Source organism: Sturnus vulgaris, chromosome 1 (genome assembly GCF_052056855.1).
Source record: "Sturnus vulgaris isolate bStuVul1 chromosome 1, bStuVul1.hap1, whole genome shotgun sequence".
NCBI classification, from domain to species: Eukaryota; Metazoa; Chordata; class Aves; order Passeriformes; family Sturnidae; genus Sturnus; species Sturnus vulgaris.
The window spans coordinates 83,372,525-83,398,236 of record NC_142243.1 but is presented as its reverse complement, the minus strand read 5'-3'; the positions used below and the strand labels follow the sequence as shown (position 1 = coordinate 83,398,236).

Below are 25,712 nucleotides of genomic sequence, written 5' to 3'. Positions count from 1 at the left end.
CTAACCTCAGAAAAAAAGCAGTCAGGGGAGAGAAATCCAACGGGGGGTGATACTCTGGAGAGGAGATGCAGAGGAAACACGACAGAAGGGCCAGAAAGAACAGAGACCACCACTTCACTGAACAAGGAAAGCAAAGCAGAATTAGCTCAGAAAGAAGTGTTGGTAAGTTCATACTATTATGCTATAAATTTTGGCGTGTCAACAAGCTGGTGATCAGCTAGAGAAAAATCCTGTGCTGCTGATTACAGCTGCATGGGTGCTACTTTTACCTATGTGTCAAACTACCTGACCTTGACAGTAGTAATAAGTTATGATAAACAAGGAAATGGTTCTTCACTGTTAAAAATGAGCTTGAAAAACTGAAGGAGGAAGCTGTCACCAGTTCTGCACCTAGGCTTCCTACTTTTACTGGGTTGGATGCTGTTGCCTTTGTCTCAGCATTTGTTTGGAATTGTTTACATTCTTTGTGCCATGATTATGATCCTGCTGCTGACCTGCAGATGAGCACAGCAGTTGCCTTGGCTGCTGATTTGTGGGTTTAAACAGACACGGTTTAAATGTCTTCACACTTGCTTAGCAATGGCTTTCAGTATAAGCTTTTGCTATAATTGCTGTGCACTCTCACATGGGTGCAAGCAGAGGGAGGTAGTCACAGTCATGGCTGCAGCTTGGAAATGCCATAACCTGCAGAAGAACCTGGAGGTTCATGTTGTGGGAAAGTTCATAATACTCCCCTAATGAAAGAAAATGTCATAAATATCCCTAAGCAGTAGAACTTTGCCATCAGCACATAGCCTTGTTTGAGTATCAGAAACATATGCAAAATGCTGTGACCAGGAAGTCTGGAGGGAGAGAATCCTATTTAGGCTGCCTCCAGTCTGAGCTCCCCGGAGCTGTCCCCTTGTCCCTGCAGAGCTGCTGCCTACTCAGAGTCAAAGCAGAGAATGCATTATTTCTGCTGAAACCTGTTGAATGCATGGGATGTGTAAGGCGTTCTCTGTCTCCCTACATTGTTCTTTTGGAGCACATCCAGAGAAGGACCATGAAGTTGATAAGAGCACTGGAGCACCTCCAGGAAGACAGATTGAGAAAGTTGGGGTTGTTCAGCCTGGAGAAGGGGAGATTGTGTGCAGACCTCACAGCAACCTTCCAGAATCTGAAGGGAGCTTACAGGGAAGCTGGAGAGGGACTCTTTGTCAGGAACTACAGTGATAGGCAAGGAGTTGAAATTGATAGAGGAGAAATTTAAGTTAGACATTAGGAAGAAATTCTTTACTGTGAGGGTGGTGAGACACTGGAACAGGTTGCCCAGGATGGCTGTGGATGCCCCATCCCTGGCAGGGGGAGTGGGACTAGATGATTTTCAAGGTCCCTTCCAGCCCTTAACATTCTATGATTCTCTGAACTATTTTGGAGAAGTTGACATTTTCTGAAGCTTTCTGAACTTTTGTAACAGTGTGTTTCCAATTTTGCAGAGTCTATGAAAAAAACTGCCTTCCACTTAGCCGCTATTTCAATTTCTGCTGTTGAGCCCAGCTCAGACCTGAATCTTGCTTGCTCTCTCCAGGATTATCCTAACCCCCATTCAGCTAACAGGAACAGCACACACAGAGCAGTCCAATGGTGTAGGAGGGATGTGTGTTACCTGGCTCAGTCTTACAGTGGTGTGTGCATCCAACGTCAAGGAGGGAGGCAGGTAGAGGCTGTCCCACCTCACTCACAAAGAGTTTCCTGCCAAAGCCTGCAAATGGAAAAAGGTCCTAGAGAGCTCTTAGTGACTCAGGGAAGAGGTCCAGAAAGAGCTTAAGGAGAAAGAAAGGCACTATGGACAGCAGTAGTTTTAAAAAGTTTCTCAAGCAGTTTCAGGTACGTGATCTCCGATTGATTGATTGATTGATTGATTGACTGATTGATTGACCCAGGCTTATTCCCACACATAGAGGGTCAAGATCACACTTCAGATTGCACTGAAGGGCTCAATAAATGCACAGTGGAGAGAGCAGAGAGCCATGAAGTGGGAAGGACTCTGATACAGGGGTTGATCTGCAGCATTTGTACTATACATTTCATCTCTCTCCTCTGATGAGTCAGCAGCCAGGTAAACATTCACTTTCAAACCTGCCTGCACAAAGAAATTACCAATTAAATCTTAAGATCTTAACACAAGTTAAGAGAAGGCAGAAAGATGCAAACCTGGATTTAGCTGCAATGCTAAACCATCTGCTGCCACCAACACTGGCCTGGCCAAGGCAAGAAAAAGGCTGGAAAGGGAAGCTGAAGTATGTGATAACTGCAGACAAGATGTGGAAATAAAATAATTAAATTCCAGCCACCTTTGAGCCTTTGGAAGTGGATGCCATGTGAGCCATATCCTGACAGCATCTCTCTCAGCTGCAGCTCCTGAGACACAGCTACATTAAACACAACCTGTGAGTCCAGATGGAAAGCACCAGGTAACCGATGCTGTGGAGAGGCACAGAGGTGGCACTTAGGAATTTATTTTTTTTTTCAAATGGATTTTTTGATGGAGCAGCACACAGTACTGCTTACACAACCGACAGCTTTAGGCCTCTTAAGTCAACTATTTACTCTTGCTATTTTTAGCTGTGTTTTAAGCCTAGATTTTCTTTTACTTGGATATATATGTCTATGGGTTTCTGTGAGTGCACCTAAGTGAATGCTTGACACACCAATATTTAGCAGATTTTTCCTATTTTGTTCCTAGCTCAGATTAACTGAGATGGAGGGACAAACAATCTGATATTCATGCCAGGCAACACAAATCTCTTCACTGTTTCATGAAAGGTCTTGATCTTCAATGATTTTAATATCTTGTGATATTTTAAGGGGAAAAAAACCAAACAATCAAACCCAAACAAAATCCAATAACAGAAGACTGTGTAAGTTTGTCTTGGCTCTGTACTGGTGCAAACTGTTTGCAAGTCTGTAAAAGATTTAAGTCTTTGTTAGGATCATCACAATTCCCTTCTGTTTTTCCTGCAAAGTCCTTAACAAGATGGAAGAAAACTGTTCTTTAATGTGTAACCAGAAAAGAAAGTACACCAGTCTATGCAAATGCTCTACATACCTCTGGGAGAAATGACACATACAAGTCTATTATAAGGGAAGGTACTTGGCAAAGGGCAATTTCTTTTTGGATGAATGCACACCATCTTGTTAGAGAGCGAATTGGTGAGGAAATCAACATTAATGATAGGGAAAAAACAAAAACCAGCCAATAGCTTCAAAGTTACTGTGTTTACATTTAATGGCTATATTTCAAACAGACGATGATGGTGTTGGTCTCCACTCATGGAACAGGAATCCCTAGAAGTGTTCCAGGCATCCCCGTCCCTGGAAGAGTTCAGTGCCAGGCTGGATGGGGCTTTCAGCAAACCTGGTCTGGGGGAAGATGTCTCTGCCCATGGCACAGGGTTGGAGCTAGATGATCTTTAAGGCCCCTTCCAGGCCAAACCATTGCACGATTCACGCTGCCATAAAATGTAAAGCAGAGCAGTGTGACAGCCAGGCACACACTGTTATCTCCCTGGCGGAGGAGCGGCTAGGGTTGCCGGGGCAATGGAGAACTCCTCTGGGAGACAGGCGGGCCGGGAGCCGGCGGCAGGGGTTATCCCTCCTCCCCGGCTCCCGGGAGCGGGGCGGCCCCGCGGGATCCCCGCCCCGGGCGGTGCCTTTGTAGCCGGGCTGGATCCTGGCGGGGCGCAGCAGGAGAGCGGCGGGAGGAGCGGGTGAGGCTGCGGGCGCTTCGCAGGGTCCCCCAAGTCGCGGCGAGGGTTTGCCTTTACTTGCTGTTTCTTTCTTTTTCTCCATTTTATTTTCCACTTGACTCTTTGGGAGCCGTTTTCCAGAAGTGGCGATTCCCGGAGAGCTGCTCCTGAGGCCATCCCGGCGGGCCGGCCCGGGGGTGTCCCCGGCCGTGAGGGGCAGAGCCGGGAGCGGCGCCGGGGGAGCTGCTGTGCCCTGGGCGCGGGATTAGCGCCCACCTGCCTGGGGATCGCGGCTGTAACACAGCTCGGGGCTTCGGCCGGGCTTTGCTCTTTGTTTCGGGGACGGTAGTTTTTTTGTTTTGTTTTGTTTTGTTTTTCCTTACTGTGTGCAGTATGAATGTACGTGTTGCAGACTGGCTTGTATTCCCGTCAGAAAGGTGAAGGTTCGGGAAAAAGGGGCTCACAAATGCAGGTGCGGCTCAGGAGGACCCAGGAAGGGCCAGCTGCAGGTGTCCTCGGTGTCAGGCATGGCTGAACAGGAGCCAGCAGGTGCCCAGGTGGCCAAGAAGGCCAAGGGCATCCTGGCTTGGCTCATCCTGGCGTGGCCAGCAGGAGCAGAGCAGTGACTGTCCCTGTGTGCCCCGCACTGCTGAGGCCACCCCTCAAATCCTGTGTGCAGCTCTGGGTACGCTGAGGCGCTGGAGCGTGTCCAGGGAAGAGCAGCAGAGCTGATGAAGGGTCTGGAGCACAAGTCCCATGGGGAGCAGCAGAGGGAACTGGAATTATTTAGCCTGGAGAAAAGGAGGGTTAGGGGTGACATTTTTGCTCTCTACAACTCCCTAAAGGAAGTTGTAGCCAGGTAGGAGTCAGTCTGCTCTCCCAGGTACCAAGTCATACCGGGAGAGATTTGGATTAGATACCAGGAAAACTTTCTTCTCTGAAATGGTGTTCAGGCATCAGAACAGGCTGCCCAGGGAAGTGGTTGAGTCACCGTCTCTGGAGATATTTATTAGACATGTAGATGTAGCACTTGGGAAAATGGTTAGTGCTGGGCTTGGTAGTGCTGGGTTGACACTTAGGCTTGATTCTAAAGGCCTTTTTCAACCTAAATGATCGTGTGATCTCTTATGTCACTGAGAAGTGGTCTTTTAGGCTGAGGATGTGTGCCTCAACAGCTTCCTTTTCTGCTGTACATTCTGCGATACATTTCTGCTTTGATGGTTACTCACTGAGCTCTCACTTTGCACTGCCTTTCTTACTAAACCAGTTTGTTTTCTCTTTGGGGGAGCTGTACAAATTGTATGCAGCTTAAACTTTCATTTTTGCAGTGGAGAAAGACCCAGATTTCTGTGGTATTTAGCAAGTGAGTTTAAGCTAGCACGGTGCTACCTGCTCCATTGCTAATATGTGCAAGTACCGTTATTCCCACTTCCGTCCTCTGGCCCGCTCCAGTTTCAGCAAGTGGTGAAACAAAGAGGCAAAATATGTGCAACAGGAAGAAATTATAGGCTAAGAAAGCTTCTTTGTAGTCACTGAAGTGTGCTTCTTTAAGAATTTCATTTCTTTGCTAGCAGACAAATAATTTGATTAGAAACTGAGGGGGTCTCCTTATGGTAGGAGGAAAAGATGCCATTTTTCTTTCACTATAAAACACTACCAGGTGAAGGGTGTTAGAATTTATTTTGAAGGGAAGAAACAGCATGAAAATACTGGTCAACATTTAAATCTAAGTGTTTTTATAGGTAAGTATCTGTATTTGGATTTTAAAAAAGTTAAACATTTGTAGTTCTGAGATTTTTTTTCCAGTTTTGGATGTAAGGGTTTTTTTTTCTCTCTGTTTAGCTGTTTGGAACATGTTGCCTGCCTAGGTGGTATTTGTTTCCCATTCAGCATCAAGACTTTCTGTTCACCTTGTTTCTTAGGTACAGTTTCCAGTTGAATCTTCACATCTTATCTATCAAGGATCAGACAACAAACATTAAAGGGTTTTTCAGAAATGTATGCAGTTTTTCTTGAGCTCAGTGTTTGAAAATGTTTGATCTTGCATGACTATCCAGGCAAATGAGTTTGAGATTTCGGAAATACCTCTGCTGAACCTCCTGACCCCACACAGCTGAACTGTGGGAGTCACTGTGCCAAACTGTCATAGGGAGATGATTATGGTTATAATTTACTTGTTTTGAAAACACAGGGAATAACCAGTGCTCAGGAATCAAAAGGTAATATAATTATACTGCTCTCATTACACATGCATAACTAAATTTGGGTGTGATTAGAATGGCATAAGGTTTACCTTAAGGAGCTTCTTAATCTCCTCTTGTTTTAGGCTGTGAAATTATTATTTTTTTAAATTACCTTTGGGCTGCCTAAGTCATATTCTAATGTCATTTTTATGGCAGTCTGACTTCTAAAAGAGTTATAATACTCTTTAAAGTGAAACACTACTCTTGAGTTGCTGTCTGACGTCTGGCCCTGAATCACTTCAGGATCTGTTTTCTGCTTTGATGGAATTTGGGAAGGCCCGGTGAACACAGGGCATCCTTTCCACACTCCTGGGGTGATGCAGGTGGCTTGGTGCCAGCATGTCACAGCAGCAGCAGGGAACTTTGCCCATGTGCTCCATTGCTGGGATTCCCAGCATAGCAGATGCCAGTTACTCAGTGCATGGCTGCAGTGCTCTGGATCAGACAACGATGCTGTACCTTTCAGAAAGACAGAGAAACAGCTACTTATTAGTGAAAAAGTCAGAGTTTCGTGATAGAAAACACAAGTTCCACTTCTTCAGCTGCAGCAATGTAAAAGCAGTCACTGGCAGTTTTAAGAGAGGACTTTGTTGCTAGGCATCTTGTACCAATTCTGAGGTGTTAGAGTTTAGTTTGTATATTACAAAATTTGGCTTGATGAAAAGTTTGATTTTTTTTTTCCAATGAGCAGTATAATTAATGGTTGGACTATCTGTTGCCTGGTAACATAAAAGCATTAAAAAAAACCATAAAAGCTGTGTTCCAGCATAAATGAGGACAAAAAGGAAATAAAGAGAATACTGTCCACTTCTTGAGAGGGCTCCAGTGAAGGCAAACATTGTAAAATACTTGAAACCTTCTGCAGCTTTCTTGATTAACTTTCTGAGAAATTTTCAAGTCAGCATCTTTTGGTTTATTTTCAGCCTTATGCTGTGCTTGTAGCCTCTTCCCATTTTTTCACTGCTCTACACACTATACATTTTTGGCATCTTCCAGATCCAGTCCCAAATGTTTGGGATTTCTCTGTAGCCTATGGGGACATGCTGGAAGCTTCTGCCAGAGAGAGGAAGTGTGTCTCCAGCTCCTGTTCCCATATCATCAGTGAGGACAGATGCCACAGGTACCTGTGCAGGGGGATGTGTCAAGCAAGGAAACTTGTACTGCCCACGCTTTTCTTTCAACAAACATTTTTCTGAGGAGAATGTAGCTGAGCAGAAGACGTGTATTGTCTTGCTTGAGCCATATTCTGTGATGGTGGAGGGTTAAAGGTGTGGCAGGATGAGGCTGTATGTGCTCAGTCTCTAGTCCTTTTGCCAGTTCTGCTCGTTGTCTTCAGCAGAACCACGTCTCAGGTGCCTTGTCCATACATGATATGTTGCTGAGGCTTTCCACATATTTGAAGTGTTTAGCGTTTATGCTTCCAGGGCAGGGTAGTCATTTGGGTAAATAAATCTATGAAAGTGAGAAATGTGTACCTTAGCATCAAACTAGTGCCTTGATGTGACGTGGTGTCTGTGAGGCTTTGACCATCATCAAGTCTGCCCTTGTACCTGTGCAGCAAAGCAGCATCAAGGCAAGCTGCTTGGCACTGCCCAAAGCTCAGCTGCCACCAGGGAAACCACAGAATGGTTTGGGTTGGAAGGGACCTTACAGACCATCTGGTTCCAACCCCCTGCCGTGCACAGGGACATCTTTCACTAGACCAGGTTGCTCAGAACTCCCTCCAACCTGGCCTTCAACACTTTCAGGGATCAGTCCATAGCTTCTTGGGGCAGCCTGTCCCAGTGCCTCACCAGCCTCACAGTGAAGAATTTCTACCTAATATCTTACCCAAGCCTACTCTCTTTCAATCTAAAGCCATCATCCCTTGTTATGTCACTAAATTCCTTTGTAAAACGTTTCGCTCCATCTTTTTTGTTGACCCCTTTAGGTACTGCAAGGTGCTATAAGGTCTTCTAGGAGCCTTCCAGGCTGAACAGCCTCAGCTCTTTTAGTCTGTTCTCGTAAGAGAGGGCATCCTCCTGATCATCTTCATGGCCTCCTCCATGAACCTTGCACTGTTGGGTCCACATCCTTCTTATGCTGGGGCTCCCAGAGCTGGATGCAGTACTGCAGGTGAGGTCTCATGACAGTGAGGGCAGAATCTCCTCCCTCAAATGGTCAGTAAGGTCTTAATTGCCAAGTTCGTGCAAAATCAGTCTTTTGCAAACTTAAATACTCGGTTCAGGTCTACCTGTACAACAAAGATAAGCCTTACCCATTTTCCCCAGTTTTGCTCTGAGCACAGCACCACACCAGGAGCTTGTTTGTGAGCAGCTTGGAGATATATTTATTGTCCTTCAATTCTGGTTTCATTTTGGGTCATTTCCTGCCTATGAAATTTCAGCTGTCATGTTCTTGCCAAAGGCCAAGGCCTTAAAAATAGGGGGTTTTATATAAATGAGGAATTTTAAAAATTGTACTGCTGGGTTCCATGTCAGAAACTATCCAGTAACCTGTATTTCATTTTCTCACTTTACAAGTGAAAGTAAGTTGTGCCTCTGTCAAGTGCCAACCCCTCAAAAAGAGCTCAATATGCAAGGTCACACTTAACTATATTTTTCAGGGGTGCATGATTTGTATGTTATTTAGTCCTTGCATCATAACTGTCCGGTTTTGAGGCAGTTTGTGCAAATGCAGAAGTGTCAGGGAGCTGTGGTCTCTTGATTCCTGCAACTGATGTCTGGAGTGCTTTGCTTGAAACTTCTCTTACCATCCAAATGTCTGTAAAAATACCAACTGTGCATTAGCAATGACAGTAATGACAGTGATATTATTATGAATAATACTACTACTAATAATAATAATGTGCTTTTAGAAGTAGAAAGCTCTCGCAGAGAATATTCTGACTTATTGGATCACATTTTTATGAAGTGTGTCTGTTAGCTATGAATTTGGTATTACACTGAGAAATAACTTAAATTTCAGTTGCTATCTTGATGCAGTCAGTTTTACCTTTCAGGGGTTTTTTTCTGGCTTTTTTTTTTGGTGTAATATTTTAGGCCAGAAGTGTCTAGTAATGCACTCTCACTAAAAGGCAGAGGACTCCTGTGTGCTTGAGCTAATTAAAATATGCCAGTTTGAAAGTGCTGCCCTTGGAATAATGAAGAGAGAGCGGGGTTCAAACACCCCAGCTGCTTCCATACAAATACCATGAGCTTTGCAGAATAAAGCTGAAGTTTTGTCTTTCTTCGGACTGACACTGAGAGGCAGAGGGGAAGACATGCAAGACCAATTTCTGCCATTTGCATTCAGAGTGATGGCTTTGATATTTTGCTTCCTTTGGCCTTGTTTTGTGCTTCTAATCTGTCTTGAAAAGAGAACAAGACACAAGTAAAACTCCCTAGCAAACAGATAACATTGCTGAATAAACCTCTGCATATACCTGCTGAGGAAGCACAGGCTTTGTGTTTTGGTGCTCCACCAGGAGGTATGAATCATTTGTGATTATTAATCATAAATGATATGTAATTACTAATCCACGTGAAAAATGCACAGCTCTGCACTGTCTGCACACAAAGTCAGGTACACTCAGGAGCGGCCATGCTCTGAAGACAGACACAAAATCGGTGTGGGTGCAGCGTTCAGACCCTGTACAGAGATAGGAATGATGAGCAACATGGATGTAGTTTGGTGAGACAGGGCTGACTTTCTCCTTGGACAGTAAACAGGCTCAGAAGAGTTGATTTTTTTGTTTGTCATAGGTTACCTGATCCTGCTGTTGTCCTGGATATCAGTTGGGATAACTTTTTATCAACAGGTAGCTTAAAATTCCTTGGACTGTCCTGTGTTGTGCGCTTAGAAAGCATCCAGGCGGAGCCAGGGGCACTTTCTGCACCAGGGAACCCCAGGAGTGGGGCAGCTGCCACTGGACGGACCAGGGGGATGCTGCCTGTGGTATCCCCAGCTTCCTGAGCACCTAATGACTGTGCATCCTTGGAGGGTGGGTTGGTTGGTGCAAACAAGATTAAAAGCCAGGAGGAGGACAGTTACTGTTATTGCTAAGTACGACTTCTTTTTTCCTCCTAACCAGGTTTCAGTTATCTATCAGCTACAGTTAAGATGTTCAGGAGGAAAGGATTTCCTTTATTCTATCAGTTTGGATTCAGTGTGGCGAAAGAAAAAAAAAGAAAAGCATTTTGAGAATTGTGAACCAATGTGAGTGGTATTAGGGATGACTCAACATTGCAACTCTGCAGCAGGCAGAATAAGAATTCTTAGAGTGGGCTTCTTTCAAATAATACATTTAGTGCATTTACGTAAGTTCTGCTTGAAGTGTACAGGCATTAAATAGCACATCTGAATGGGAACAGATTTTTTTTCCACATTAAGAAAAAAAACAGTAGCAGAGATTTCAGAGGCTCCTTCTTTAAAAGGAGGTTATTTTATGTTTTCATTTTTTTAAATTAGGAGTAAGACTTTTAGAGAGATTAATGTTTTTTTAATGGCATGAAATGTTTTTCATGTGTTTCTCATCCAATATTCTGGACTGTAAATTCTCAGAAGGCTTCTGTCATGTTTTTTCTTACTTAAATGGAAGTGGGGCTAAGCATTATTCATCTAAAGGTCTTGGATGAAGTACCCTGTGCCTTAAAAAGGAAGCTGAATTGTACAGGAAATGAAGAACTGAACTTTCCTTTTGTTCTCGTAGGCGTTTGTAGAGAGAAAATGGTATGTGCGGGCTAAGGCGCTCATTAATATCTTGATTATATAGCTGAAATTGGTTTTGTAAAGGTAATTCTAGTAGGGTATATTTTAGATAATCACCCGGTAGGTAAGAACACATTCTGGTTGTTGCTGCACAGTAGGAATAAGTATGTGTCACAACTGCATAGATACATTAACACCAGCAGTTCCAGCTGATGATCAGGGAGTCTGAAGAAGGCTGCCAGCTCTATATTCTCTATATTTTTCTGAAGAAAACCCTGAGGGAGCTAAGAGGGCACTTGGGACAGCCCTATGCAGAAGAGTTGTGTAAGTAAACCCTTTGTTGCAACCTTTGTTGCAACTGACGGGCCTCAGTGTTACCAAAACTATTCTGTTTTCTAGGTAATTGTGTGATTTTACTTATGGTTTGGGGCTGGGATTCTCATTTGTTTTTGGGTTTGTTTGTTTTTTTTTTATTAGAAGATATCAGCAGACATGGTTGAACTTTTGATAAGTCACTGACGATTACCATCTTTGTAAATTATTTTCTTACTATACCAAGAAGAGATCCTCATCTCTCCTGTTTGATAGAACAGGTGAATGTTGCTTAACAAGTTGTCATTGCGTTACTCTGTAAAGGCAGAGGTTTGTAATGAAATAGTTATTGAATTAAGCAGTGCTTCTCACATATCTTGGTATGTGTTTGATCTGTTTTCAGTATTTTTTTTTTTTGGTGCAGTGATGATAATAAACTGGGAAATCAAAGAATTTGTGATCTCATGACACCACTTAAAACCGCATATTTCTCTCTTCTAAACTTTGATGGGATGTAATGTTTTGTAGGTGTTGAATTTGTGTAATTAATCATTTTTGTGTGTCTCCCTCTTGGCTTATTCAGTTGAGGTCTGTGTACACATGTGCATCATGCTTGTGCCTGCTCTATGGGTAAGTTTGTTTTCCCTTAAAACAGGGACTTAGCCTTTTCTGTAACATACCTTTGGTGCTGATGGTGTGTTATCTGGAAAACAGCAATGTGCAGCACCGTGAAGAGAACTCTGTGTGCACACCTTGAACACAGGCAGACTTGGATCTCCGTGCCAAGCTTTGTGTGTCTCAGTTGAGGGTCTCCCTTCCTAGCTCTGCATCCAACAGAGGAGGGAGAAGGAGTGGTACAGGTGGGACAGCATAAGGGTTGTAACAGAGGAGTCCCACATTTTGCCTCCCTCTTTGAATGAAGGGGGTATACCTGCTTTTTGGGAACTAGGAACATAATTTTGTGTGATGCGAGTATGAAACCTGGCCACTTTATGGTGACAAGTGCTATGTCTTGCTTTCAGTACCAAAAAGATGGTGAGGAGGAATTTCCCAAAAAGAAATCATTCTGTCAGGTTTTAATTTGGGAAGATGCTGTGTTATCTTTCTGATGGCCTTGTTAATGGTATGGAGAAAAACAGTAAAGGGTGATTGCGCCATCAGGCATGCTGGAATATTCAGTAATGCATGCAGTGCTGTCTGCTAGTTCCCTAGCTGAGCTCTGACATTTTGCATTTCATCAATTATGCATATTTAAAGGTGGCAGCCTCCAAAAAAGTTGTGAGGGACTCAAATGTGAAGCAAATCATTTAGAGATTCTTCATGAGTTACTTGGGAATGAAACAGATGTTGCAGACCTCTCTTACTTACTTTTTTTCTGGCCTTTTTTGTTGTTTTTTTTCTTCTGTGTGTCTCTCCTGCTGACTTTGCAGAGGGTAAAAGCTTAAGGCTTGGCACTAGCAGGAAGCTGATGTGGCATGAAAAGAAAATACAGTGTACTACTTGCTCTGTAAGATAAACACTGCTATCAGCTCCTACTCCAGCATTGTTCAGCCTCTATTTTTCCAAATTTCTGCATGGCAGAAGAGTCAGGCCTCCCAGTCATGCTGATGCTCGCAGTCAGTCTTCAAGAAGATGGGAGCCCAGCAGCTGGTCACAGCACCAACTGCTCCTGCCACTGCCTCCTGAGGAACCGGATGAATTGAGCCAATATCCCAGGGAATGGATTTGGTTTAAAATTCTGTGGGTTTATTTTACTCCCCCCACTTATGTGTTATTAATTTAATTGCTCGTTGGTTTCTGAAGACTTTTGGAAGGTGCAGGGAGGGGGGTGGCGGGATCTATTTTAAGCTGCTGCCTTCTTTAATTTACACTCATGATGTATTTTTACCAGCAGCACTTTGCAATCCAACTGCTACTTCTAAATGTCATTTACTTAAAAAAAAAAAGGTAATTAATTTCCGAGTGTGACATAAGCACTGAAAGTATTATCTGAATCACAAAGTGCTGTTTGAACAGCAGCTTTCCCATGACAGGAGAGAAAGTTCATGAAGTCTAAGGTATGCTGCAAATACAAGTATATAAAAAGTAATCAAAATCACTGGTTTGCAGGTTTTTCCATCACCCATCTGGCTTTCTACCATGGAAATACCCATTTATAAATCCCCCATATTAAATAAAAATGAGTGAGCACTCTTTGGTTATCTTGTATTCTGTGACACTGATTTGTGTTTCTGATGGAAATCAATAAACCTGTGCTTCCCAGCACTCCTTGAGGAGCAGTTGCTCAAGCACCTGGGCATTGAAAGAGTTTGTTGAACTCCAGTAGCCTGAGGGTTTTTTCGTGATTATTACCATCAAAAACTTTTTCAAAAGATTGCTTGATTCAGTTTAAAAACTGATGTGGAGCTCTCATCTTTCTGCCAGTAAAAGGGGTAAGGGAAGAAATTTTGCATTCACATGTATTTCTTGGTACTCCATAATGCAAAGTATGTCATTTTAACAGATGGACCAGCTCTCGATTTTTTTATAGAGCCAGTTTGTTCAAAATCAAATGTGGGAGTGGACCATACGGTCCTTTTAAGTAATGAAATGAAAGTCTGCTGCAACTTACCTTTGATACTGTATATTTAAATTGGTGTTAATTTTAATCATCATTGGTTTGCATGCAACAGTATAAATCCCACTGATCCATGGGCTGAACATCTGTGAGCCATCAGGTTCCGTTCTAGTGGACAGAAGGTTCAGTTATTCACAGTCCGTTGAGGTTTTTTTCAATGCTGATGCCTTTATCCTAAAGAAGAGAAAAAAAAATGCAATTGCTTGATTCTGCTGGGATTGTCATTTCTCTAGATAGAAGTTTGTGTGCTTATTGAGAATGTGCCTACCAGTGTCCCTCAGGAGGAAGTGGGAGTGTGTTTTTATGTGCGTGTGAGCTGTACGTGGGAGTGTCTGGTTTTTCTATGAAGTTTTCCATTTCCAAACCTTACAGCTGATGTTTACTTGTCTGTTTCTTGGCATCAGTAATAAACGTTTTCTGAAGCTTCAGAGCTAGCAGCCCGACCCCACCTCTGATTACTTAAAATTTACTGACACCTTTTCACATACAGCTCTTAACCTGCCTTTAGTTCACAGGAGAGGCAAAGTCTCACCACCAGATGACTTGCATACAACATCTTGTAATAAAACTTCTTCAAACAACAGAATATTGGGAAAGGCCAAGTATCAGCAGTGCTCTGTATATATGCAACAGTGCTCGTAAAAATGAGTGCATCACTGTTGATCTTGTTGCTAAGGTTGGAATTGATATGTAATTCTTTGACTGGATTGTCGTCCACAGTGCATGGGCTTAACTTATTTGGAAAAATTAAGTCCCTCTTAAACTTCCTGTTAAAGCCAGGAGGGGCAGAAGTTCAGCTGACATAAAACTATGTGGAATGAGTAATCCCCTCTGTAGAGTCCCTGGAGAAGGATCTTTTCAGCTTTCTCTGTAGATGTGTTCATAAAAAGTTTAGTTCTTTTAAGGTTTTGTACTAAATCAGTAAGTTAATAACAGAACAGCTGTTCATCATAAACTCTGGGAATTTCCTATATTCAAATTTCTTCAAGAGGGCGAATTTCTCACTTAGGGAGCAGATACTGCCTTTGTCAGCTGTTCAGTCTCCAGGCCTTCTCTCTCTTGAAGGTCTTCTTATCAATGATAGACAACCATAACCTCCCCTGTAATGCCAGGGGAATGACAGAATTTTGTCCTTGTTTATGCCTATGAAGAACAGTGAGTGTGTACCCCCTCTGTGATGATCTCCTGAGCTTTCTACCAAATACCTGGAGGGGATCTTTCTCTGGAGTTTTAAATTGACCCTAAACTTACCCAGATTGAGGCAGGAACATTCCTTTAATTCCCCAGGCAGTCATATGATGCTTAGTCAGCTAATATTGCCTTATATGGCCCATTTGTTGACTACAACTAAGTCCTACAAACTGCTGGTCTTTAAAACCAGTACTTAGAGACAAAATAATGACAGTATAGGTCTCTAGATCAGCACATCCTGAAGTTTAAAAAAAAATAATTTTGGTTTTGTTTTTTTTTGTTACTGAGCAGTGTGTTTGATACCAGTCTTCTCTTGACTCCATTGTAACTGTATATGTAGCCTTCACTGTGTGCAGGAAAGTGTGGAAATGTGAACTATGTGCACCCAAGCCCCTAGAAACCTGAAAAACTAAGTATATAAACAATGTGTATTAAGTAAAATATATTAACCTTTTGCATGTCATGTTTTGTCTTTCATTTGAAGTGGTATCATGTTCGGATGATCTTTCTTTTTGCAAGAAAACAAGCAGGAAAAGTACTTCAAAATAGTGATTTTTCCCTCTCTCTTTTGATCCCTATTTTAGGAAGGCATGAGGTGTGGTCCTGGAAAACAGCCAGTAAGGAATCCCTGTGTCTCATGTGGCAAAAAGTGAAAGTGCAGCTAATGTTAAGCATGTCCTTCCTCACTGCTCTGTTTTGGTATTGTAGAAGGCTATACAGCTTTTTAGCACAGCTGCTGAAACGGTAGGTTTTTATTAAGCAGACTTGAATCTTCCACACTGTTGCTTATTTCAGTAAATACTGACCTTCAACACCTCCTCGTTGACACCTGTTCTATCATTTATATTTCAGGTGGAACAACTACCTTCAGAGGCAACTCATAAGTAAGGTTTTTGTTGTCACTCCACATTCATTAATCACCCTTGCAAGTTCCCTTTAGATGCAGAACAGCAGAACATAACTAATCTGTGAATCAATCTCAATTTAGGGAATCTCAGTGTGCTGCCAGAAGTTGATCTGCTTGGTTATAGTGCAAGAGAATGGAAAGGAGAAACAAAGCAGGCCAAACAGATGAGGGAGGTAAGAGTTAAATTTTAATCTCTGCATGAGGACAGGGGAGAACCAGCACCTGGGAAAGGAATAGCACTCAGTGCACACAGCTGCAGCAGCTATCAAAGCCTGCTACACTAGCTAGTCAAATGAAAACCAAAAGGGATAGCATGAACATGGGTCTAAATTAAGAGTGCAGCAGTGCAGGTCAAAATGTAGATCAAGTTTTAGTCTTGTATATATATTCTGAATTCCCTCTTCTAGTATCAGTGACCCACATAGTGACCTTAATAGGAAAAATCATCCCCAGTGCTAAAGCAAAATAATTTGGTCTTAGGTGCTGTCACTTGGCCAGCCTTTGATTTAAGGTAAAAATTCTTATTCTAGGGAGGAAGGAAGCACTGCATCCATCTCTCTTCCAGGCTCTGAAGGTCCATGCTTGGCAGCCTTTCCTTCTCCAGCATCATCAGCTGCAGCTGGCAGCAGGCAGGGCAGGAGCTGGCATCTAACTTTTGCCAGCTTGGGTGCTGCCCAGCAGGCAGGGAGCTGGGGTGCTGGATGGTGGCCATCCCATGCCTTTGGGCACAGTGCTCCTGCTCCAGCTCTGCACCCCAGCCCAGGTGCTTCTCTGCTTCTGTCTTACCCTGCACTGGGCACTGTTGGCAAGAGAGGCAGTTTATCTGCATCAGTGTATTTGATATGTATTGGCTTTAGGTCATGGTATTGGAATCTCAGAGCAAATGCACACCAAGAAGGACTTAAAGGGTAGAAATAAGCTAGTAACAATAAACAGTAGCATAGGGGGGTTATAGAAAAAAGAAGATGGTTTTCAAAAAGCTGGAGTTGCATTCAATTGATGAACAAAGAAAAGATCCAGTTTTGCCACGTTAAATGCAAGAACGCAGCAGTGTCAGAAGTTCACAGAACAACACACAAGGCCAAAAATTACTCGGAGGAGCAAGTAACAAAAGATAGCAAAACTTACAATAAATTTGTAAGCTCATACTGGGCAAAATACCTTCCAGAAAATATTTCTGGATTTACAGACCTGAAAAAGAGACTCCTGTATATGCAGCAGTCAGTAGATACCTGCCATGTAGATATCTGCCAGGTAGAAGTTGCCATGGTAAGGAGGACATTTTAGGATGACGTCTTGTGAGATCCAGCATAACATGCTTGCTGTCCCCAAAAGGAACAATCCCTTGTTTGTCTTTTCTCTCCATCTTTCTCGCCTTGTCCTGGCTAAGCAGTCCCTCTCCCTCTTCTGTGCTGGCTCTCCTTCTCTTTTTGATGTGGTCCACCTAGATGGTGAGCTGATACAGCAGGACATCCACAAAGAGCTTCTCTGAAGCCCTGAAGCAGCAGAAAACTCCCTCAGCAGAAAGAGTTTAATAGGCTTACTATCTCAGCTGATAGAGTAAGGGGAGAAGAGTGCAGCTGAGAAGTGGTGTGATGGGGTGAGGGAATAACCAAGATAAACGGGGCATGAGGAATTGAGACCGTCCTGCTGCCCCCTTCAGGAAGCAAATTGGAAGTGATGGGGCAGCCTGTGCGACTCTAGAGTTCTCTCCCTAATTCTCTGCCAGTTTATTGCTCAGAATTGTCTCAACAAGGGCTCAGATGGCAGCCAGTGGTAATGCAGAGTGTGTAGCTGGACCAAGGGCTCTCTGCTGCAGCACAGAGCTACCAGATCTGCCTCAGGTCAGTGCTGGACGATGCATTCAGGTCAATGTAAGGAGATGTTTTTGCCAAAAACGTTTTCTCCAGATACTCGTTCCTGCCCTTTTGCTGCTGCATCTCATATATCAATGCAAATTGTAAAGCGGTTGAGGTTAATGCTGTTACAGCACAGAAATCTGTGCTGATGTGCACTAATTTGGTTGACCAAGTGAATGTTTACAGTAGCAACAGTGCAGAGACTTGAACGAGTTGCTGGGTTTGGAAGGAATGCAGAATCACTGTTAAGGGGCAGCACCAGTCGAAGGTGTTTACAAAAACATGGTGTTTAACATTTCTGTGTATATAAATCTTAAAAATATATTCTCTTGTTCCCCTAGCTCCCTCTTACGAGTAATTTGGAATTGGACTTCAAACAACATGGTTTTTTTCTCAAGATTTAATATTTCTCATTGCTAATTTTTCTTGATCTCTTTCTAGGCATATGAAGAATTGTTTAGGAGCTGTCATATCAAATACCTGAGACAAGTCAGGAGGGACAACTATAGTGTAGTAAGAGCGGTGCTTTTTCAGATATTCAGCCAAGGCATTCATTTTCCTTCGTGGATGAAGGAAAGAGATATATTGAAGGTAAAATTCATTTCCTAAATGAACACATTTTAGCTATCCATGCACAGCAGAAGAAAGCCTTGTTCAGTATGAAAAGTGGTATGTTGGCTGTTGAAGCGGAGAATAATTATCAGAATTCAAAGAGAAGTTTTTCAAACCCATTGGACTACATTTAATTGAAAAACTGTCCCTGATCTAAATATACCAATGTGAACATGAGTCTAAATGATGTAAAAAAGAAACAAAAAACCCAAAAAAGTGGATGAATGACTGTTATTGCCATCCTTCTAGATGTCACTCCCTTAACACAACAGGTTATTTGAATCCTCCACATCCATGCAAAGTTCAGTGGCTTACTTGGGAGCTGCTGTGTTGCTGGAGCAGCAGGAATCCTGCCCTGGGCTCCAGGGGTTATGGCAGGAGATAGTGGCAGGAAGGTGGGATCTATAGCTTCTGCCTGTAGAGAAGCATGTGCAGACTGCAAGGTGTCTGTAATCCTAAATACCCCACAGAATTTGGAAGTATCCAGCTTTTCCAGAATGTGGGTTATATATTTTGCTGAAAGCATATTTTCATCTTTTTTTTGGCTGGCCCTGTTTTAAAAGTTTCTTAAGGACTTGGCAGTTAAGTGGATCCTCCTTCATAGCATTTGAATTGTGAGGTCCATTTACTTTGTTGTTTGAACTGTACAAACAGTTGATAGAATCACATCATAAATTGTATGTAGACAAGTTTATATAACCTTATACTCTGCTTCTTGTTATGGTTATGATTAGCTTGCCTTTTGTTTTTTTCCCAGCTCCCTGAAAAGCTTTTGTATTCTCAAGGTTGTAACTGGATTCAGCAATACAGTTTTGGGCCAGAAAGATACACGGGTCCCAATACCTTTGGGAAGTTGCGCAAATGTATGGAGGCGTTAAAGACAAATGTGAGTATCTGGGAAACGGTTGGAAGGAATAAAAGCCTGGAGAAATGGGCTCAGACTGAACTAAGGAACTGCTCCTTGTTACATATTTGTGGGGCAGTCAGCCTCCCTCCCAGGTTCAAACTGCTGAGTTGCTGGGAAGGCCATCGCCTCTCCTGCAGGGGAATCCAGCTTTTGGTGATCCACTAGGCCAAGTACTCAGGAGTCCCCTGCAAATTAGGGAGGCCACCGTCCCCACAGCTAGTCTGTGCCATCAAGTGGCTCGTGCAGTATCTCATCATTTCGGCTAAAAATAAACATGCTGTATGAGAGGCTTCTGGATTCCCTCCCCAGCTGGAAAGGAGCAAGCAAACAGTGCACTTTCTTCTAAAACTATGATATTTTCTTTGCTTCTATCCCCAATAAATGTTTTAATTATCCATTTTTGCTATAATTTCTTTCGGTAAGCTTGCACTTGATTGCAAAGACCTGTCAGCCTCACCGCCTCCTCTGCTCAGCATTGCCAGATTGCCATCATTCCCAACCCAAGACTATAATTCTTACTTTCATACTTAAAACTTGGGGAGATTTAGTAGCCCCAAAGCCATCTGAAAGAGAGATAAAGAGTTGGCTTGTCAAGACCTTGCACCTTTCTTGAGTTCCTCTGGGGTTTCTGTGCACCTGCAGTGTTAGTAATTGTTAATTAAAAAAAAACCCAAACAACCCAAACAGAATAATCTAAGCTCTAGAAACAAAGCATTAGAAAGAAAAAGAGGGAATTAAAATAGATGATTTGGTCCTTCACCTGCACCCTTGATGTCCCAAAGTGACAGCTGCATCTTTTTGAGATGGGTCTGGTAGTTATGTGCAGTTTTCATTTTGTTCTGGTTGCTCCTTGCATTTCCTAGTGTTGGCTTATTTGGCTTCCATTTTTAGTTTGCAGTTCTTTTAGCTGATGTTAGTGCACAAAGCATTTAATCTGCATTTAATCTTTTTGTTAAGAGAAAAAGTTTCAAGTCGAATGAATAAATCCTTACAATTAACACATTTTTTCAAAGCAACTCTGTGATGCATTATACGATTATTGGGCATGAGGTGTAGCTGCCAACTTCAGTATTTTTTAAAATTAAGATGGTGTTCAGCTAATGAGATGGATTTTTGCCTATTTATACTAACAGGATTCTTTACTGCCTTTCCCAGCTCCATTGTCATAGAATCATTTAGTTTGGAAAAGACTTTCAAGATCATCAAGTCCAGCCCAGAACTAAACCGTGTCCACAAGGGCTACATTTACACTTTTAAATATCTCCAGGGACAGTGACTCAAACACTTCCGTGGACTGCCTGTTCCCATACTTGACAACACTTTTGATGAAGAATTTTCTCCTGGTATCCAATCTATATCCCCCCTGGCAAAACTTCAGACCTTTTCCTCTTGTCCTATGACATGTTAGTTGGGAGAAAAGACCAACCCCCCACCCGGTTACACCCTCCTTTTAGGTAGTTGTAGAGTGTGTTCCCCTTCAGCCTTGTTTTCTCCAGGATAAACAATCTCAGCTCCTTCTACTGCTTCTCAACAGACTTGTGCTCCAGACCCTTCACCAGCCCCACTGCCCTTCTCTGGACACACTCCAGCCCCTCAAGGTCCTTCTCATAGCGAGGGACAAAAACTGAACACAGGATTTGAGGTGTGACCTCCCCAGTGCTGAGTACAGAGGGACAATCACTGCCCAGGTCCTGCTGGCCACACTATTTCTGGTACAGTCCAGGATGCCATTGGCCTTCTTGGCCATCTGGGCACAAGCTGGCTCATGTTCAACTGCTGTTGACCAGCACCCCCACTTTCCCACTCTTTTCCACCAAGCCACTTTCCAGCCACTCTGCTCCCAGCCTGGGGTTGTTGTCACTCAAGTGCAGGACCCGGCACTTGGCCTTGTTGTAGCTCAAACCATTGGCCTTGATCAGATTGGGGGCTGCTGCCTCCACATGCTATTGTGCCTGGGCTGTTTCAGTTAATAGCTGCTTTATACTTAGACCAGGCTTCTGTTCCTGTTATGCAATCTTTCATGTTAAATAGAATTCTTAATAATTCTAATAATATTCTTTTTCTGTGTGCTTTCCAGTGGGCTGAAATAAGTGCTACAAGAGATCATGAAGAAAGAGGAAGCATGTGTAATACGCTGTTTTCTGATGAAAGTAAGGAATACAAACTGTATGAGGCCATAAAATTCATCATGCTCTATGAAGTTGTCGAAGCCTATGAGCAGATAAAGAGCAGGGACAAACCCGTACACAACCTTTTTAGCCTTCTCTTTGCTCGTGACTCTTCATCTGACCCTCTGAGTTTCATGATGAATCATCTGAACTCCATAGGTGACTCTGTTTGCCTAGATCAGGTAAGGATTCAGACGAAAAACTAATCACAAAACTTACTCCATCTTTGTAGTGATTAGGTGATTGTATCATCCATCATCCATGATAGCTGGCCCTTTTTTTTTTTTTTTTGAGATGTGGGGAAGTGGACTGAGGACAGCCATTTATCTTCCAGGAAAAAAAAAAACTGTAGTAAGAGTGAACCAAAAATAAATGCTGCAGGCTATCAGCAAGACATAGTTTAGAACAATAATAACTTTGATACGCAAAATAGTTATAGATGACGCTGTTTTGACCAGTTGTTTTGCTTTTCCTATCTGTTCCACTATGCTAAGCCCTGTAGCATCACTCTTTTCTTCCCACCCTTGCTTCTCATGAGCTCTAATGTCTATTGGGAGTAGGTAATGAGAACTCTACTAATCACCTTTATATGTTAAGGTTTTTGTTTCTGCTTTTATAATTAGTGAGAAGTTCAGTCCTGACATCTAAAGTTCACACTGCCACTCTGCAAATCGTTTCACTCTCCAATGGCTGAAATTATTTTTATAATCAATTTCAGTTATCAAGTCAATTGTTACGTGATGCAGTCAGATTTAGGAGCAGTTTGATTATAACTGGACAAGTTCTGCTCTGTCTGGCTATGCCCAAGGATATGAACTTTTCCAAAACCTTTTTTTCCTGATTAAGTAGTCATTCCATTGCAAGAAATATCAATGAAGATGCCAGTTCTCCAGTTTCGTTTATGTGAAGTACCAAGAAACTTTTTCCTTTCGCTGTTACGTTTTCCATATGTAGCAAGTGATCACAAGGTGGCAGGCTTCCCATTTTTTCTAGGTGTACCCATCTTGGTAACAGCAATTCCTTTCTTGCTCCCCAGTCAGCTTTGTGAGCTGGCTTGAGAACAGGTTATGTATGGTGTCAGGTGCAGGAATGTTTCTCTTTACATGCAAAAGAGAAGTGGAAGGGCTATTGGAAATGCCCTCAAGCTTTTAATGTTCTTACTCCACTAGCAAAAGGGTCCCTTTTATTCCTTGTCTACTGTTTTGGAGCTAAATTATTTGCCTTAACTTGGATTATCTTCAGTTTAGTTTTCGAAGTCTAGAAATAAATATCTTACAGATTTCTTTAATTTTTAGGTTGAACTGTTTCTTCTTGGATACTTACTTGAAGTAAAGATACGAGTTTACAGACTGCATAGGTTTAATACTGAGGAATTTCAAGTAACCTATCCGAATGAATACCGAAGGGAATGGAATGAGATTTCTCTCCTGACTGAAGATGACCGCTACTATCACATCCCCCTTTTCAGAACGTGAAGGACCAGTGACTTTTTTTTTCCCTTTGTATAGTACAATGAGTGACCAATTCCAGTGAATTAGGTTTCTAATCAGCAGCAGTAAAACCTCGAGAACACTCATTAATTATTACAAAATGATTTATGGGTTTATTGTGTAAACATTTTGCTTTCCCACTGCAGCTCAGTTCACCATCAGTCAGCCATAAAAACCATTTAATATATTGCTGTAATGTCTGGGGGGAAAAAATGTGACATTTTAGGGTTTTCAGACAAAAATAATTGGACTGCATGACAAGGAAGACAAAGGTTATACTGGGGTTTCCATTGCTAGCCTAAGGGTTTAACTCTGACATCCATGGATGGGTTAAACTCAAGTGCCTAAAGCAATGACTGCCTTTCCCTACTCCTGTCTGTCTTTAGCTAGGGAGGATGAATCACAGAGGATGGAAATCCTGAGGTCCCACAGTTTATATTCCATGCTATTTAACTTGCATTGACTTGGGATGGGAGGGTATAAACTGAGGCCTCTGCATGGCTGCTTCAAATCCACTTGGCTTCCCTTGTTGCTGGAACACCTCTCTCCAGGGATGGGCAGAGCAAGCAGCTGCAGGCTGTACTTAACTTTACACATGAGAAATTGAGCTGTCTGCACACAGCAGTGATCCCTGAAGGTGAAGAACTGTTACACAGGAGGAAAAAATCAACACACAAGAATACTGTGCCAGATGAATGGAAGATCTCCTGTGTAAGTGAGGAAAGCACATAGCTTTCTCCAAGGTAAGAAGGGCAGCATTAATAAGTCACACCACCAGAGTCACCCCCTGTAGCTACATACGGCTTTGGTCAACTTGTAAATCCTTTAAGGGCTGATTTCAACATTACGTGCCAAGATTTCCTTTGCAATTCATCTGAGAAAGCTATGCATGGAATACTGGCTGAAACACTGCATCTTTTAGAAAATACTAATTTTCTGTGCATTATGTGAATTCAGCAGTGTTGTATACATATTTTATCTTCTGGTTATGTATCAATCTCCTTGCCTAAGATTGCTGTCTTTAATTTAGATCTCTGTGTTTGAAGAAGTCTGTCCAGGAGAAGTAAATTAGATTTGCCTTCCTACATGGAACATTTTGCTCAGTTCTGTTTTCTAAAAGAATCAATGTGTTTTGGTTATTTCAAAATAAGGAAGCTTAACTACTGAAGAAGTATTAGATCTCACAAAATATTTACGAAAAGCTTACAATGCCACAGGCTAATGGTTGTACTGAAGAGGGTGGGATTTATTAAGAAACGAAGCCTCTCCTTATCGTAGAGGTATGGGGACAGGCAGGTTTGTTTTTTTAAACCTGCAGAATAAATTGCAAGCCAGTAGCAAAAATGGGAACAGGGCCTGTAGGAGCTAAAGCAGTTGCATGAGGTATCTTCATGGTAATGCTTGGAGTTGGTGGAGAGAGCTCAGTTCCTTTGTGTAAAGGAAAGCTATTTTATCCCATACGTCCCTTTTATTTGTGTGTATATGTGTATATATATATATTTATAAATACAAACACCTGAGTTCTGTATTGTAGCTAGTTTGTTTCCTGAAAGTTTGAGTTCAGTTTTATTGAATGATTTGTAGATTTTAATTAAGAAGACTTGATAACTGTAATAATTTCATCTCATCAAAACCTGCATAGCAAGTAGTTTTATTTATTAAAAGAAGTATTCTCACGGAATGAAATAATTCTTATTTTAGATTTGGTTCTGCTCTGCATGGAGAAAAGTTATAATACCTAAGTGAAGAGTATTGTTACCTATCTTGCATCAACAGTAACATTTACAATTATCAATAAACTCGTCTACATTTTATTCTTGTTTTGGTACAAACAGACATAACATAAAAAGTATGTAATTTTCTAGTGGGTTTTTTAATGATTTGCATATTATTTGTGTTAAGGAATACAAAAGCATTACAGCTGAAAGTGATAAATTGTGAAAACGTATGTTTTTGTGATCTTGAGCATATTAATAGCGGGGAATGAATAAAAGTTTGAAAAAGACAGTGGAATTTACCTCGCCAATTTGAATGTTTGCATCTGAACCAGGTCACCTGAGCTAGGGCTCTCTGCCTTGTCAGTGGAAGGCAATGGCACATGGATAGCCAGAGGGGTAGGTCTCCAGAAGGGACTGGTTCTCTTCATTGACTGTAGAGGGATCTGGCAGTGATCAACATAAATCTCTCTGCCCTAGGTATTTGAAGTTAGGTGAGATTAATGTTATCCCAAGAATCTGGAAAGGACGTACAGAAAGAGATCTGATGGCTTATCAGGTGTCAGAGCCAGCCAAATCATACCAGGAACAGAAATGGGAGGTGAAAACAGAGGAGCTTCAGGTGAAGATAATCACAAGTCTTAGAGATAAATGCAGAAAGGATCGTAAGAAACACTGAGACAGGTTTGGGGCTGCACCGAGTTTCAACCAGGTTCTCTGATAATATGTTTTACTTATGTATAAAGCAAAAAAATAAATACCTGTTTACGTACAAATAAATACATGTATATACATATATGTGTGGAGATGTGTGTATAGAAGAAAAATCCATAGAAAAGAAAATAATCCTCAATAAAGTGCATCTGAAACAAACTGGTAGCTATGTGACAGGTGCTGCAGAATATTTTCCAGTCAGTGGCAGAGACAAATTTTCTGTTCAAATCCAGAACCACACAGTCATTACGAATATTTATGAAACCAGTGTTGTAGGTGGCTAAAGTAAAGATGTGTTTATTATTTACTATTTTTAGTTCAGCAAGAAGAAACCATACTGCAGCCTCAGTGCTGGGTTTGGATTTTCCCCCAAACTTGAAAATGTCTGTTAAGAATTTAACAGAGCAGCTGAAGCGAAGTGTATCTTTTATTGTAATGGAGTAAAAAGTCTTGCGATTTGAATGTCATCTATTTTAAAAATTGCATTGCAAAAAATGTATGAACCACATTCAATATTTCATTTTAAATCCAAAATAAATACTGTCAGTCTTCATTCTTCA

General features: G+C 42.0%; 1 protein-coding gene across 5 annotated transcripts; it reads left to right on the top strand.

Annotated features, from left to right (window-relative positions):
• The first annotated feature begins 50 nt into the window (after positions 1-50).
• On the top strand, positions 51-25,712 carry OTULINL (OTU deubiquitinase with linear linkage specificity like). Of its 5 annotated transcripts, none has more exons than XM_014872344.2 (8): positions 51-162; positions 15,365-15,524; positions 15,633-15,664; positions 15,769-15,860; positions 17,988-18,137; positions 18,916-19,044; positions 21,143-21,415; positions 22,529-25,712. In XM_014872344.2, exons 1-8 carry the CDS (start codon positions 66-68, stop codon positions 22,706-22,708), a joined length of 1,113 nt encoding a protein of 370 aa, XP_014727830.1. In that variant the 5' UTR covers positions 51-65; the 3' UTR covers positions 22,709-25,712. The 5 variants fall into 5 exon arrangements, with proteins under 5 accessions (XP_014727830.1, XP_014727831.1, XP_088027033.1 ...); XM_014872345.2 differs by lacking the exon at positions 51-162 and adding an exon at positions 3,625-3,749; XM_088170907.1 differs by lacking the exon at positions 51-162 and adding an exon at positions 3,744-3,794.

Excerpts from the sequence above, each read along its gene's own strand:
- OTULINL (XM_014872344.2), top strand. The coding sequence starts at position 66 with ATGCAGAGGAAACACGACAGAAGGGCCAGAAAGAACAGAGACCACCAC. Across the intron at positions 163-15,364 it reads TAGCTCAGAAAGAAGTGTTG|GAAGGCATGAGGTGTGGTCC; the intron begins GTAAGTTCATAC and ends TCCCTATTTTAG. Across the intron at positions 21,416-22,528 it reads ACTCTGTTTGCCTAGATCAG|GTTGAACTGTTTCTTCTTGG; the intron begins GTAAGGATTCAG and ends TTTAATTTTTAG.